At 42.3% G+C, this 15,127-nt stretch overlaps 1 protein-coding gene across 1 annotated transcript; it reads left to right on the top strand.

Moving 5' to 3' along the window:
- Positions 1–921: 921 nt before the first annotated feature.
- TOMM20 (translocase of outer mitochondrial membrane 20) lies at positions 922–14,933 on the top strand. The gene is made up of 5 exons (XM_084624853.1): positions 922–1,182; positions 10,265–10,311; positions 11,371–11,452; positions 12,450–12,592; positions 14,519–14,933. The coding sequence occupies exons 1-5, from the start codon at positions 1,056–1,058 to the stop codon at positions 14,561–14,563; spliced, it is 444 nt and encodes a 147-aa protein (XP_084480979.1). The 5' UTR covers positions 922–1,055; the 3' UTR covers positions 14,564–14,933.
- The last annotated feature ends 194 nt before the right edge of the window (positions 14,934–15,127 follow it).

Here is a 15,127-nt window from a genome sequence, read left to right as displayed (position 1 = left end):
AAATGGGTGTGCAGTAACTACATGCTAGAGAGAAATGGCCTATAATAGCCTTCACTGCCCACCTGAGAGCACCCTCTAAATAGCTGTCAGTATGCATATTGGCCTCCTTCTAATCCAACCTTAAAACTTTCTTTTGCTGGGCCTGGGACACTGACAAAAAAATGCCAAGCCAGGCCAGTGGTGAGCTGAGAACAAGACCCAGCCTGCTACCCACCATTGGCTCAGTGCTTCCTTCCGCTCCTGTCTTGTCAGTATCCACCTGCTGTCTCCTAGCTTGCACGGGGAGGACCATGACCCCCTGAGGTAGGCGCTGTCTCTGCTGTGTTTGTGCAGCACCCGGTACCCTGGGCTCCAGCCCTGGCCCATGCCTCTCTCCCGGATCCGCAGCAAACGACCACCCGCTGGAGGCGGCCGAGGCGCAGGGTGGGCTGCTCAGCCCTGCCGGAGCCGGGCAGGCTTGCAGGTGCCTGGCAGCGCGGCATCTAAGCCCCGAGGGGGAAGGGGGATGTCGCTGAGACAGGCGACGCTCCCGCTCCTCGCTGCGAAACGCCTCTTCGTGCGGTGACCGGAGACGGGGAGGCCGGGCTCCTGGCCCGCCCGCCCGCCCGCATCCGGGGAGCTCAGGGCTGCACCCGCCCTGCCCGGGGGTCACTGGCCGGGCCGCTCTACGCTGGAGCGGCCGCCTGGGCACGTGCGGGAGGAGCAGCTTCTCCCAGCCCCGACCGCACCCAGGCTCTGGCACGCGCGCCTCGCGGCGCTACGAGCACGGAGCGCCATCGTTCGCACATGCGCAGTGAGAAGGCAGGGGAACGAGCGCGTCGGTGAGAACGGCACCGAGCTTCTCACGCATGCGCAGTCAGGGAGTCCCGTTCAGGCACGTAGACAGACAGCTATCCCTGGCGCGGGTCGATGACGTCTCACCCGGAAGCGAGGGTCTTTTCTCTCTTCGCCCGCTTCAAGGTGGTGGCTGGGTAGCGTGCGGTGCCGCGTAAGGCAGAGCAGAGCGCGGCTTCGGGGGTTGGCGCAGCGGGGCCCTTCCCTCGGTGCCAGCCAGGATGATGATGGTGGGTAAAACCAGCGCCATCGCCGCGGGCCTCTGCGGGGCCCTCTTCATCGGCTACTGCATTTACTTCGACCGCAAGAGGCGGAGCGACCCCAATTTCAAGAACCGGCTGCGGGAGCGTGAGTGTCCGGGATCCCAGCCCCTTTCGCCCTATAGGCCTCGCGCGCGCCCTCCCAACCGGCCCCACCTGTCCTCGCGCTGGCGATTCCGCCCCATGCGCGTGCCGGAGTTCCCCAAGGGAGGGGGACGGACACGGGGACACACGTTGTTTCTGCTGTCGGGTCCACCCTCCCCGTGGAAAGTCTCAGCTCCGCACCCATCCCGCACTGCGGGGCTCCCTCCCTGCCTCTGTCTTCTCCCCACGGCCCTAGCTGGGCTCTGATGCATTGCACCGGGCGTGCTCTGCTGCCTCTTCGCATCCCCGTGGAAGCTGACTCTCCCCCCAGCCCGTGTGAGTTGGTCGATTTGCCCAGAACTCGTTCTAGGCGGTCTGAAGGTCCTGCGTGCCGTAAATTGCTGGAGTGGGTGAAGAGCTGCGTCTTGTCCCAGATTGACTGTCTTTTCTCCATCCACGCCACTTTCCTTGAGACCTCCCTGCGTGGGACCCTGTTTCCTTGGTTACTAGATGTGCACATCAAAGTAGGCTAAGCAACTTGTAAAACGTTAGGGTGGGAAGTTTTCAGATGCAAAACCGGTGCAGGGGTGTCTCACTCATGGGGGAGGACCAAAAAGAATAGGCTGGGGAAGTTGCCGTTGCTCATGGTTACTCTTCTGTTTGCCTGAGGTGAACGGTGATTTGTGTGAAAGAGATGGGGAGTTGCTTTATCCTTTTCTCTAAATTTAGCTGGATCTGAATGGTTAATTTTTTCTAGCACCAGAGAATCCGGGGGGAGGGATAGCTCAGTGGTTTGAGCATTGGCTGCTAAACCCAGGGTTGTGAGTTCAATCCTTGAGGGGGCCATTTAGGGATCTGGGCCAAAAATTGGGGATTGGTCCTGCTTTGAGCAGGGGCTTGGACTAGATGACCCTCTGAGGTCCCTTCCAGCTCTGATATTCTATTATTTTTATCTGACTATATTTCTGTGGTCTGCATAAGTTATTTGTTAAATAAATTTAAATCCTCGAATTGGAATCTTGCCTTTGACACAGCACCTCCTTTATTCAAATTTGGCTGAAAATGTGAGCGTGTCTGTAATATAGCGTTATCTGGCTGCAGTTTCAATGCTTTCATGAGGTAAGGGGATAAAACCATACAATTTGATTTGAGAAATTGTTGAGTGAGGAAAGTAGTGACACCCAAGGGCTCTGAGCCTGCTCATTTTGCTGTTACCTACTGCATTCTCAAACCCCTCTGGTAGCTTTATTGCCATAGCTTCCAGAATAAGAATGAATGCAAGAAAAAACTGAAGATCTATCCAAAATGCGGAGCTAATTTCCTGTGGCTCTTTGTTATTTCACATCTTCAACAGTAGATCAAATGCTCTAATGTAATTGAGTTATGCTTTTAAAGGAAAGAGAGTAGTTTTCTGTAAATTTGAGTTCTGGAAGTTACTTATAAACCACTCCTCAGATCTGATACCTTTGTGTGCCAGTCAAGAGTCAGAGAATCCCTGCACAGAATCTTGAATATGTAGCATTCCTAAACTGAAGAGAATTTTTTGCCAGAGAGGAGTACAGCCATATCTTGCTATGCTAAAAATAGGTATAATTTACATTCTTCTGTCAAAGTAGTCATGAGTACTCAACAACCTAAATCTTGGATTTTAAAATATCCTTAAAGATTTAACACTCTTATATATGGACTATCATAATCAATAAGTAGCCCTGCCTGGATTGTCACATGTAATTTATAAAACACTAATTTACAGGCAAAAGCATGCTTTCCTTGATTTCATAGGCAAGCTTTCATAGACAACAAGCCAGATAAGCAGCATGTATTAAGCTGTATCTACCTAGTGTATGGGCAGGTAACTTGGTTTCTCTGTGCAAGAACCATCTGTAATATTGCTACAATAGTGCACTTCTGCACATCTGGCTTTGTATTCATTTCTTTTATTCCCAATTTTCAATCTTATAACTTAATGAATTGTTTGACTGTTTAAGTTTAATGTTTACTTCTAAAATAACTTGGTCTATTTCCAAGTATACTTGTACTATGTATGGTCATCTTTCTGATGTACTGAGATGTTATATATATTTGTTCATATTGGCAAGTGCCAGATAGCTACTATATCATTGATGAGAGAGTTTGGGCCTGATTATCCCATCTGCCATCGTTTTGGTATTACTAAGGGCAGGTCTACACTGAAAACGCTGCTGTAGCACTTCAGTGGAGACACTACTAGGCCAAAGGGAGAGCTCCTCCCTCCGCACTCTACACCCAGGGTTAGGTCAGTATAACTGCATCACTCAGGATTGTGGATTTTTCAGTTATGCCAATGTAAATTTATAGTTCAGATGTGTCATTAGTTCCAAACTACCGTTGACTGAAAGGTCAACAGCCAGAAATCTTGAAAACTGGATATTTACCTGATATTATTAAAAATGTAGAGTTTCATGCTGAAGTAACACAGTTGTACATCCATTTATCTGCTGTACTATTGTTGCATCCTCAGCCCCCGCTCTGATTTGTGGGACCATAAAAATACTGTTTGCGTATTTTTTTAATCTGTCATAGAAATTATTCATTGTTGGATTTGGATTAAAACCCCCACTGTTTTCTGATTGTAATGGGGAAAGTTGACTTTGAAATAAATCCAGTTCTGTACTAATCATGACCTTGTCAGCTATTTTTAAAAAAGCAGTTGGCAGAAATGAGGTTGGCTGTTGCAAAGTGTCCTTGCAGAAATATTGACTACTAAAAATACCAGCTGGATGCTCGAGTAATGAAGCTGCTAGTGACTTGACAAGTGTCTTTAATGGAGCTTTCAAGACAAATTTAAACTCATAATAGAGATTTCATTTTATTAGATCATCTGCCTTAAAGTTTCTTGAGATCCTCTATTGAAACTTGTTTACATAAGTGTAAATTATTAATCCTGTGTAAACAGACTGATAACTTCCATTGCATTTGACCCATCTGCATCTTCAATTACAATGTCATGTGAAGTGCATCAGAATACAGAACCTCTTCTGGTTCTTTGCATATATTGATGTGACTTTGGCTCTTGACTGTAAGGCCTTATTGATAAGGAGGTTTTTCTGAAATTCTCCATTGTGGCTTCCACTGTTTCTCTAGTACCAGGACAGCTCAACAGGTGTTAGTAACAGTGTGTGTTGGTGTAGACCAGGCGTCTCCAAACTTTATGAGACAAGGGCCATATTAGATTTTTGAAGGGGCTTCACGGGCCGAAGCAACTGTGAAAGAAATTAAATATATGCAAAATCGTTAAAAAAACAACACTACTGTGTCAGTGTTGCATTAAATTCTAAATCAGGTATAAAGGTTAATCGATGCAGGTACTGTAAGTTGGCTCCCCCTTTTGGGTCTGCTCTGCCGTGTGCCTGCTCCCTTCTCCCTGTGCCTGCTAGGCATGCCTGCTCTGCTGAAGAAAATGACAAAGGATTGAAAGTTTGGCTGTACTTTGGTAAGAGAAGCTCCAAGTTCTCATTGTTGGTTGGGACTGTTTGGTTCTATTAGTGCTGTAGTTAAAATTTAACCATTATGAAATTGTTAATTTTCATCTTCTTTACTCCATTTATTGGAGATGTAATTAAGCATCTGGCTTGTATTATTACTCTAAGGCAGGGGTCCGTGCCTGCTTGGCTGCAGCAGCAACTCTCCCCTAAATTGGCTCCCCTTTTGGGGGGACACTGGCTCCTAAGGGCACTCACCCCCTCTGCACACCTCAGCTGAGCTACCCCCACCCACCCACCCACCCGAGCTGCTGCCGGCAGCCCCTCCCCCTGCCTGCTTGGCTGCCTACTCAGCTGTTCGCTTCTCCCCTGTTGGTTGGAGGGCCGGACAAATGGAACCCCTGGGGCAGATCCGGCCCGCGGGCCATAGTTTGGAGACCCCTGGTGTACACAGATCAGTGTTGTCTTTACCACTGTTGACTAGGCCTGCTCTGAGAACTGTTAGACAAAACAGTGGTCAAAATGCAGTAGCTGGTCTGCATTGGTGCTCCCACCATGTGGAACTGTGCTCGTAGTAGAGAAACAGCAGGAGAATTTCATGACTACTTCGTGTAGACATTAGACAGAACTTAGGCATTAGATCTTAACAATTAATGCAATCCAAAGATAACAAATATAACCTTTTTAGGTTTCCATGATACTAGACATTGATGAAATGTATCTGTCTGGAAGCACCACACACAAGTGGATTGTCTATCATAGGGATATACATGGCAATGAATAGTCAAATACTGAGTGGTGAGGGGGACAGGACACCAAGACTTCATTGGCCAACCCAGTTATACTGTTATATCTTATTCTGTTTTCTGGCATGTATTAAGGAAACTATCTGGGAATCAAAGGCCACAGCAAAAATAAATAGGCCAGATTCCTGTAAAAAAGTGCATTACTGCCCATGGATCCTGAAAGTGACTGGCACACTGAACTCTCATGCAGTGTTTGAAAGTGATAGTCTCTTGATCTTGCTTAGATTAATTTCTGTTGGAAGCTGCTGTGTCAGATCTATTCTCTGTTCAATTACTGAAGTGAGACTATAATATAGGTAAATTTGCTGGTTACTTGACTTCAGTGTTTCTTGTCCCAAGTATTGGTTGGCATAGAAATGTTGTCTACGCTTTCATTTCCAGGGTTACTTCACTAATTTTATGCGGTAAGCATTTGGAGCATTAGTCCCTGAAGCTATATTTTAGGAAATGGTTCTTGGATGCTGTGATGTACTTTGGTACTACCTGTCCTTAGTGTGAGAAAGTCTTGCGGTTTGCCTGCTGTGCATCAGCTCCCCAATTCCACCAGCTTCTGAATATGCAAACATGCCTTGCTCTCTCTGTACAGGTTAGCAATAGGCACACACCAACCTCCAAGCATCCCTAGAGTGTCCAGACCCTGTTCCCCTGAACACTCTCAGAACTCTCTAAGGCTTTGTCTACACTGGAACCTGAACGAAGAAACTTTTTTGTCATTCGGGGTGTGAAAAAAACACACGCACCCTGAATGACAAAAGTTTTGGCCGATGAAAAGCACTGGTGTGAACAGTGCTTTGTTGGTGGGAGAGCTCCTGCTGACAAACAGCAGCTATGCTTCTCACCTTTTAGCAGCACAGCTGTGTCGCTAAAAGGTGCATAGTGCAGATATAGCCTAATTCTCTACTCCAAAAGGAATAGTACACATCAGCTAGCAAGATTCACTACTCCACTTAACACACAGCACTTGGATCTATTTATAGGGAAAACCAGAATAAATGTATTTTCAAAGAAGATATTCAAATAATAGTAAAAATGAATATTGGAAACAAATGGTTACATATAAAACAAAGTCATAACATGCTTCCTAGAGCCTAAATTTAATTCACAAGACCATCTTTTTCTTATAGGATAGCTCACCCCAAGTCCTTTTCCCAGTGTTTTCAGCCAGGATGGCTGATTGAGGGAATGCCAGTGTGTCTCTGCACCCCCAGATATACCAGACCTTTGATGTTCACTTGAAAATAGTCGCCCCCCACCCCCCATCCCCTGCTGTTTACCTCTTCCTGTCAATTTCCTTCTGATGTCTAAGCTCTTCTTTATCATTTGAGGCCGTATGCTGACAGACTTCTATTGTAAAAACAACAAGGAGTCCGGTGACACCTTAAAGACTAACAGATTTATTTGGGCATAAGCTTTTGTTGGTTAAAAAAACCACTTCTTCAGATGTATTGTAAGATACACAATGGTTCACCAGGAAGATAAGTGTCTCCCACCTCCTGTCTGTAGAAGTTTGCCTCAAGGTAATCTGCCTTTTAATGACCCGTCTTTAACTACAAGAACATAATTTTCAGCATATATACATTGTGATCATAGAATATCAGGGTTGGAAGGGACCTCAGGAGGTCATCTAGTCCAAGCCCCTGCTCAAAGCAGGGCCAATCCCCAATTTTTGGCCCAGATCCCTAAATGGCCCCCTCAAGGGCTGAACTCACAACCCTAGGTTTAGCAGGCTAATGCTCAAACCAGTGAGCTATCCCTCTTCCCCGATGACTAATGTGACACAGGCTTTCATTAGGGTCCTTACATGAGGTCTGGGTTTTTTTGGGGGGGGAGGGAGGGGTGAATCCAAGGATCTGTATACCTCAGTGCCCTTTGGCAGTTGGCACCCAGCGGTTCTTGGGTCACAAATGCTGATCAAAACAACAGTTCTGTATGGAAGTATACAGTGTTGTGTAGTCATGTTGGTCTCAGGATACTGGAGAGACAAGGTGGGTGAGGTAATGTCTTTTATTAGATCAACGTCTATTGGTGAGAGAGACGAGCTTTCAGGTCTGGTAAATGTACTCAGAGTCTCACAGCTAAGTAGCCTTGAATAGTGCCTTGAAATGTTTTGACTAGTTATGCTAAATAATCTGTTCTACCTTGTATTTAGCTGTGACTCTGAGTACATTTGCCACACTTGAAGAGCGCTGTGTAAAGCTTGTCTCTCTTACCAGCAGAAGTCAGTCCAATAAAAGATATTACTTCCCGCACCTTGTCTCTGTATGAAAGTAGACAGTCAAGATGAGCATTTGGGTTTCTGTGTTAACCCAAAGCCCTCTTATAAACCTTAACTTCATATAGTAAAAAATATCATTTTGGTTTTTTAGAATGGATGGAAACTTTCATTTCTATTTAGGTTTGCATGGGAGAGTTTTTCCAAGGCCTAATTTTCTAATTACTTTGCTCCTTGCTATCATGCCTGAAGCCATACTCCTGTCTGCTGCTCCAAGAATAATTTAAGATTGCTGCTGCAAACAGATGTCGAAGGAATTCACGAACATTCTCTAGAATCATTTGTTAGGGTTCTCTATAATTGTTGTAACCAGTGAATTTATGTTGTAGATCTGTGAGCATTCTAGGTTGGGGCTCTGAAACTGTCAGAGGCCTCAAAATGCCTCTGCAAGGGTGTGTGTAATGTATTTAAAAACATTGGTTTGGCTCTCTGATGCTTGCTTTTTTTAAAAACTTGAAGCAAAATCTTTTAGAAGAAATGATGGCATTAACTTTTGGAACTGGCCTGAACAATTCTAGGTCCCAATGGCTTTTATCTGAGGACTACTTGTATAGTATAATTTGAGCAGTAAGTACTGGAAAATATCTCTGCATCCCAAGAATAGGCTCAAAATGTAATCTTATTTTTTAAAATGGCATAATCAGACAATAACAACCTAGAGTTACCTTTTGCATCTTCTCCATATTCCTTTTTTAAAGACTGTTCTTCTCCAGGCTTAGAATAAAATACATCTCCCCTACTTATGATTAATCATGAACAGATATTTTAAAATGTAGATGTTTTCCTGTTCTGACAGGAGATTCTAAAACCAAAGTTTTTCTTCCTTAAGAGCAGATCTCTGAATGCTGAACTTACAAAGTGGTTAGCCCTGGAAATAGTTGTTTTGTAGTAGCTGCTGTACTCATGCTGAATGCACTTCAGCTGCTGCATGTATTTTCGTGGAGGGTAGAGAGATGTTAAATGTTTTTCTTGATCCTTTTACATTTGCCTTTTAAAATTGCTTTCCTTGTAAATCAAGTCTCAGGCTAAACTTGCATATGCAAATCAAGGAAATTGAGAGTTAACTGAGAGAGAACACTAATTTCTCAAGCATAAATTGTTTTGAGTGGTAGATTTAGAGACAAAATGTTCTTTGCAAATATCTTTTCTACTTGTATTTCTCCATCTGCAATATTGCATAGTAGTCTAAAATGTGTTATGGAAATTTAGGGATCAGGATAGTATCGCAGGTGTCATTTTGATAGAAGTTGAAATTTATAAATGTCTTCCATGAACAATGTTAATTGTAGATCTCCAGTTTTTCATACATTAAATTGTCAACTGGTGCAAGGGTTTGCAGATGTTTTCATAGTGTGGACCATCTACCATTCCAAACATCCTTTTGGCCATTAGAGGAATTGCTTACATGTATTCTAATGTCCCATATGATCAGCAATTTTTTGCCAACCTCTAATTGTTCACTGTCCAGTGATCTAATACACTTATTAAGGCCTGGTCTTCACTTGTAAAAACTTTTTTCAGCATAACTGTTTCAGTTAAGGGTGGGAACACAATGAAAGTTGTTCTTCTTCCCACACAGAAATTGCTATACTAATATAAAGCACATTTATACCCCTAACTGCATTGACCACAACAGGAGTTGTGCTATTTTGAACTGTCTGTGCCATTCTGGTATAGTGGTACAACTTTCTAGTGTAGACAAGCCCTAAATCGACTTCTGTATTCCTATGCTACCTGATGATCGTGTAAATTTCATTTCTTTCCCAACCGTTATTTTAGTTGCTCAGACTCTGTTCACTTTAACATTATTTTGGGATTTTGTTGTCTTCTGCTCACTTGAGCCTACCCTTAACTCTTATCTGTTAGAGAGGGCTTGTGGCTAGTGATGTTTCTCCAGTGGGCCCTCTTCAGCCCATAAGCTACCTGAGATGCAGAGTGCCCAAAAGGATATTTAAATGGCTGTTCACTGAGGTAACTTGACTCAAGGTTAGGCTGACTTGATTTGAAGACCAGACTGTTCTGCTGCTCATGAAGGCAAAGGCATATGTAAAGGAATCCTGAGCCCCTAACGTCATAATCCTGTGCTACTCATTCTTTGCTCCCTTCTCTCTTCTTTGGCCAGGCATGCATGGAACAGGAGTTACCAACAGTACGGTTTCTGTAGTACATAGCACAGTCAGAGGGAGAAGAACCCATCCTTCCTGAGACTGTATGCCCAGTGCTTTCCATAATGCCTCTGATTGGGGTAGGGGATGGATGGCCGTTAAAACATGATGGTCTCCAAAGAGAAAGAACTGCACAGAATATAATTCATCCTAAAAATGTAGCAATTTCCTTTGCTAAAGGATTTTTCAGTTGCCACCTGTGTAGTAGGTTCATTGATATGCTGCTGTGGGCATGGGTTGCATCCTTCATCCATGAGTGTTTAGTACATGTAATTATCAGTTCCTTATTTTGAAAAGAACTTTGGACCATTCACTGTTTTAAAATAAAAACAGAAGATTATTTTATCATTATAAATTAAACCTATGATATTTTCATCTACAGGAAGGAAGAAACAGAAGCTTGCCAAAGAGAGAGCAGGGCTTTCCAAGGTAATATTGTGTTCATTTCTGTTGTCCTGTTTTGAAAAATGTCTAGTTTATATCAGGATTAATTGTAAGCAGGATCTGTTCAAAGGGTGCTGTGTCCTTGTTTCCAATGCTAACATCCCTCTTGCAATATGCACTGGTTGGGTTGTGGGTTTTTTTTTGTTTGTTTTGGCTTCCATAAATAACCTTCTGTGGGGGTTGTGTTCTCTTATGCGTAACAGATGAGGGGCCAATACTGGGCGATATTGTGCTCTTCCAGTTCTCTGAGCTGAGTGCGAACGGAGGGGGCTCAGCTCCTCAGAGGATTATCTGTTTAGGAATTTGAGGATTTAAAGGTTACCAGATCAGTCAGATGCATTCTGAATACCTGAAGTATTAAGTTTCTAGCTGAAGTTTTGGATTTGATAACATCTTTACTTACTAATAGTGATTCCCCTATTGAGCAATGTGGAAAATAATTTGTCTAGCCCACAATGAGAAACCCCCAAAACCCCTGCCCCTGATTGCCCCCCGCCGCCCCATCCAAACTCCCCTCTCCTTCCTGACTGCCCCAACCCCTAGCCACACCCCTGCCCCGACCATCTTTCCCCTCCCACTCCCCCAGAATTCTCCTGCCCTCTATCCAAGCCCCTGTGCCCCCTTACCGCACTGCCTGGAGCACTGGTGGCTGGCGGCACTACAGCCGTGCCACCCAGAGCACTGGGTCAGGCCGCGGCTCTGCAACTGCGCTGCCCGGCCGCCCAGAGCATTGTGGTGGCGGCGCAGCACACTGAGGCTGCGGAGGAAGGGGAACAACAGGGGAGGGCCGGGGACTAGCCTCCCGGGCTAGGAGCTCAGGGGCCTGGCAGGAGGGTCCCTTGGACCATAGTTTGCCCACCTCTGATCTAAATCTCTAATTTACAGGCTATTCTAAGATACTGCTTTTTAAACCCATTTTTGCAGTTTTCCTCTACAAATGTGTAGCTATTCAATGTTGGTTTAAGTTGCAGCTCTTTTGTGTTTTATGTATTAATTGATGCTTTTTGAGACCTTGCCAATTTGTTGTTGTTTGTTGTATTACAGTTACCTGATTTAAAAGATGCTGAAGCTGTACAAAAGTTCTTCCTTGAAGAGATACAGCTTGGCGAGGAATTACTAGCACAAGGTGGTTGTTGCAAAAGTCTCTAAGATGCAAAGCTATAAAAGGAATTCTTCTCCAGTCTGGCAGGGAGAAGAGTGTTGTGGCCTGACATAGAAGCATTAACAAAATGTTTTGTAGAGCTTTAATATGCCATATTTTTAAATTCTGCAAAGATTGTTTTAACAGATGTAGGTCAAAGTGCCATTTTAATATTCTCTTCTACAGTCACCTTGTGTAATTTCTCATGGAGTTCTCTTGACACATCTCCCATCTATCCTGCATCTATGTACAAGTTAAACTAGACTTGCAGTCTTTTCTTTGGGGAGAAATGAAAAATATGGGGAATAAACACTTTCCCACACAATATTGAATATTTCAAATAAACAGTCACTAAACTTCTCACCTAATATAATATAAAATAAATAATCACATAAAAGGCTACCATTTTGAGGCATAACAACAATGGAAGAATCTGCTTCCCTTGAGAAACTAGTTTTCAAATTGTTACTTTTAAAAGTTACATATTTTTCAATTTACATCAGACAAAATGTTACTTTAAAATACAATAATTCTGAAACTGATTTTCAGTGCTTCCCTGTGGGAAATGTAGCAGTTCAATTCCTCTTTGCATCAATAAATGAAGCTTCCTCTGGGATAATATCATTAGGATGTGAACCCCCGTTTAACAAACCCCTTTCACTTAATGGAAGCAGTGAAATGATAGATATGTCTAAAAACTATGTTGAAAATTCTTGACAAATTTCTTTCTGTATTTAGTATATATGTAGTTAGACTTAAGAATCACAGTTGGATGATACTTTAGGTTAGCAGAAATTAGTGGAATTAAACTTTTAAAGAAATTAGCCAACAGAAATGAAAATTTAAGATTAAAAGATTCAACATGGTGGTGAGGGGTTAATATTTGCAGTCTACTTTGTAGATGTAGAGAGGTAGCGTAAATCAAACAATGCAACATAATGCACCAAAGACAAAATTTGAAGTGAAACCTTATGTCTCATAGGTGACTATGAAAAGGGTGTTGACCACTTGACAAATGCCATTGCTGTGTGTGGACAGCCACAGCAGTTATTACAAGTCCTACAGCAGACTCTTCCACCACCAGTGTTCCAGATGCTTCTGACTAAGCTCCCAACAATTAGCCAGGTATGTAAAGCTTACCCCCCCCCTTGCATTTTGGGGGATTGGAAATAATTGGAGCTACTCTTCACCGAAGTTATCTGGTCTTTATGGAAGGTGGATATTTTATGGGTTCCACTGGGAAGACAAAAATTCATCATTTAGATGTTAAATGTGCCTTTCCACTGACTCTTTTTTTAAAATGAGTGTGAGAAAAGTACTGTGTGTTCATAGATTAAAAATAAATTGTAAAGTTGAAATGGAAAAGTTAACTCTGTAGTTACTGAGTGAGTCCCCTTTTCTTTGTGCATCAGCAACTCTGAAGCTGTAGTATCTGCCCCAGTTCTGATGCCTTTAAGCAAATCATCTCTTACCAGATACCCGTGGGGCAGGGGGTAAGCGTGGTAGGTAAGTGGTGGAGCTTTTATTGTGGTGTGGTTTTAAATGTATATTCTAGGTAATATAAAATAATTATGAAGGAAAAAAACAAAACATTTCTACACCACATCAAAGTAATGGAAGCCACTACTGCTTTTAGTCTTTTTAGGTCATCTCTGTAAGTCCTTGCAGAATTATGCACTCTGGGTGCATCACTCTGGAACTGAAGTTGACAGTTGTCTTTTGAAGACCTGTTTCTAAACATTAAAATGTTTTCTAGAATACTTGCTGGTCATCTTTAATACGCATACACCATTAATAATACAGTGCTGAAAATGCATCTGAATGTTTTGTCACGTGACATAACAATCCTGTGGTGTCAGAAAAATGGAAATATTTGCTTATCTTATTAGAAGGATATCACAGCTCTCTGCAATAGAACATACTTTTTTAAATAACGTGCAAGTCAGAACAATACTGAGTTGTGGGCATTGCTCATTGTAAACTCTGCAAAACTCACACAAATCGTAAGTTCTGTATAAATTTTAAACATTGCACTTTGAGTAGCTATGAGTAGTGGTGTCAAATGTGCCTACTCCCAACACCTAAAAGAGGAATAAATCTTAATTACCATTTTAACCCTTCCTAATCACTGTCCGATCTAGTCAAACTCCCTGCAAGTATAGAACCTGGCATTTCAAGTTTAATCCTGAAGGGAATTTTGATTCTACATGTTTAAGCCCCGAAAAAATACAGGTTAATAAGGGAAATACTCAGAAATTAAACGCAGTGCATATTGCTATAATATACAGTCTGTGTGAGCTAAACAACATGAACATCAGGCCTGAAGGCAATAAAAGAAGGTGTCATGATCAAGAATTTTAACACCTTTGTTTTTCAATTTATATAACTGAAAGCAAATTGTCCCCTCTTAAACTTAGAAGACGATTGGTATATGAACTGAACTTCTTGTATCTTGGATGGCTAAGTAGCTAAAACTCCTTGTAGCTCTAGTTTCAAAATATCCTTCTTGGATTGAGAACCATGCAGGTTCTTTTGGATAATGTGTTAAGAATAGAGGTCCTGTCTGCTCTACATGGATGCTAAAAATCACATGGCGCTCCTTGGAAGAATAAAGGTTTGGCTGCGTATTCTTGATGACTAGCTCTCCTTCTCCCTGTGTTGTGCAATGTTGTGTATGCTAGTTGATTGCCACCTTCCAGCCCATGCGTGACTGCATTTCAGTGCTGTATGTATGTAATTCCTAAAGCAGTTGGGATGAAAGGTGGCATAAACATGGGAGATAGACTGTCTCAATGATCGGGAACAGCAGTCACTGTTTCCTTAGAGAACAGTGACAGTACACACAAGTGATTACTGCATCACTAATAAGAGATGTGATTTATATGACATTGACTTTATCAGATATTGCACAGTACTTTGATTTTCCAGTTATAATCTCCAAAAATCCTTGTCAAATGTATGCCAAACTTTTTGTTTATGTATTTTCAATCATCAATTTCTTAGTCAGTTTTATAATTAAGTGTTTTTGTTTTGTTTTGTTTTGTTTTTCAGAGAATTGTAAATGCACAATGCTTGGCTGAAGATGATGTGGAATGAGAAATCGCACCACAGTGAGGGAAAATAAGTGTTTTCTTAGCCCAGAAGATGAGCATCAGTGATGGGATAAAAGGGGCAAATAAAGTAGTTAAAGAAGGATGTACCACACTGAAATCTACCGGAGTTAATTTTAACTTTGTGTAGGTGGGTTTGGCTGGATTTTATTTATTATCCTAGTGAAAAGTGTATTTTGATAAAAAAAAAAAAAATCATTTTATAAATACACTGAGTTATCAAAGTATCACTATCTTCATTTAATACTAATATGCAGTTGTAATGTTGTACATATAAAGACATAAAGCTACTACATATTAAATACCCAATGCTCATTTTTGAAAATCAAAATTAAGGCAATAAAGATTTATCTGTGCTTGTGAGTCCATATGGTATTACTTTAGATTTTGAAACAGTTTATTGGGGTTTCAGACGGTCATCTAAAAATTGCTTTTAACTTTTAACCTTAAACATTGGCCAAGGAGAGAACTTGTTTTAAGTGTTCTATTCCTTTGTAGAAGGCCTCTGTCATCTCCAATATCAAACTTGCCAAACCACATTATGATTGTA

Source organism: Lepidochelys olivacea (genome assembly GCF_965140295.1).
Source record: "Lepidochelys olivacea isolate rLepOli2 genome assembly, chromosome: 3".
In the NCBI taxonomy this organism is placed as follows: Eukaryota; Metazoa; Chordata; order Testudines; family Cheloniidae; genus Lepidochelys; species Lepidochelys olivacea.
The sequence above is the reverse complement of the archived record's forward strand: the minus strand, read 5'-3'. Positions and strand labels throughout refer to the sequence as shown.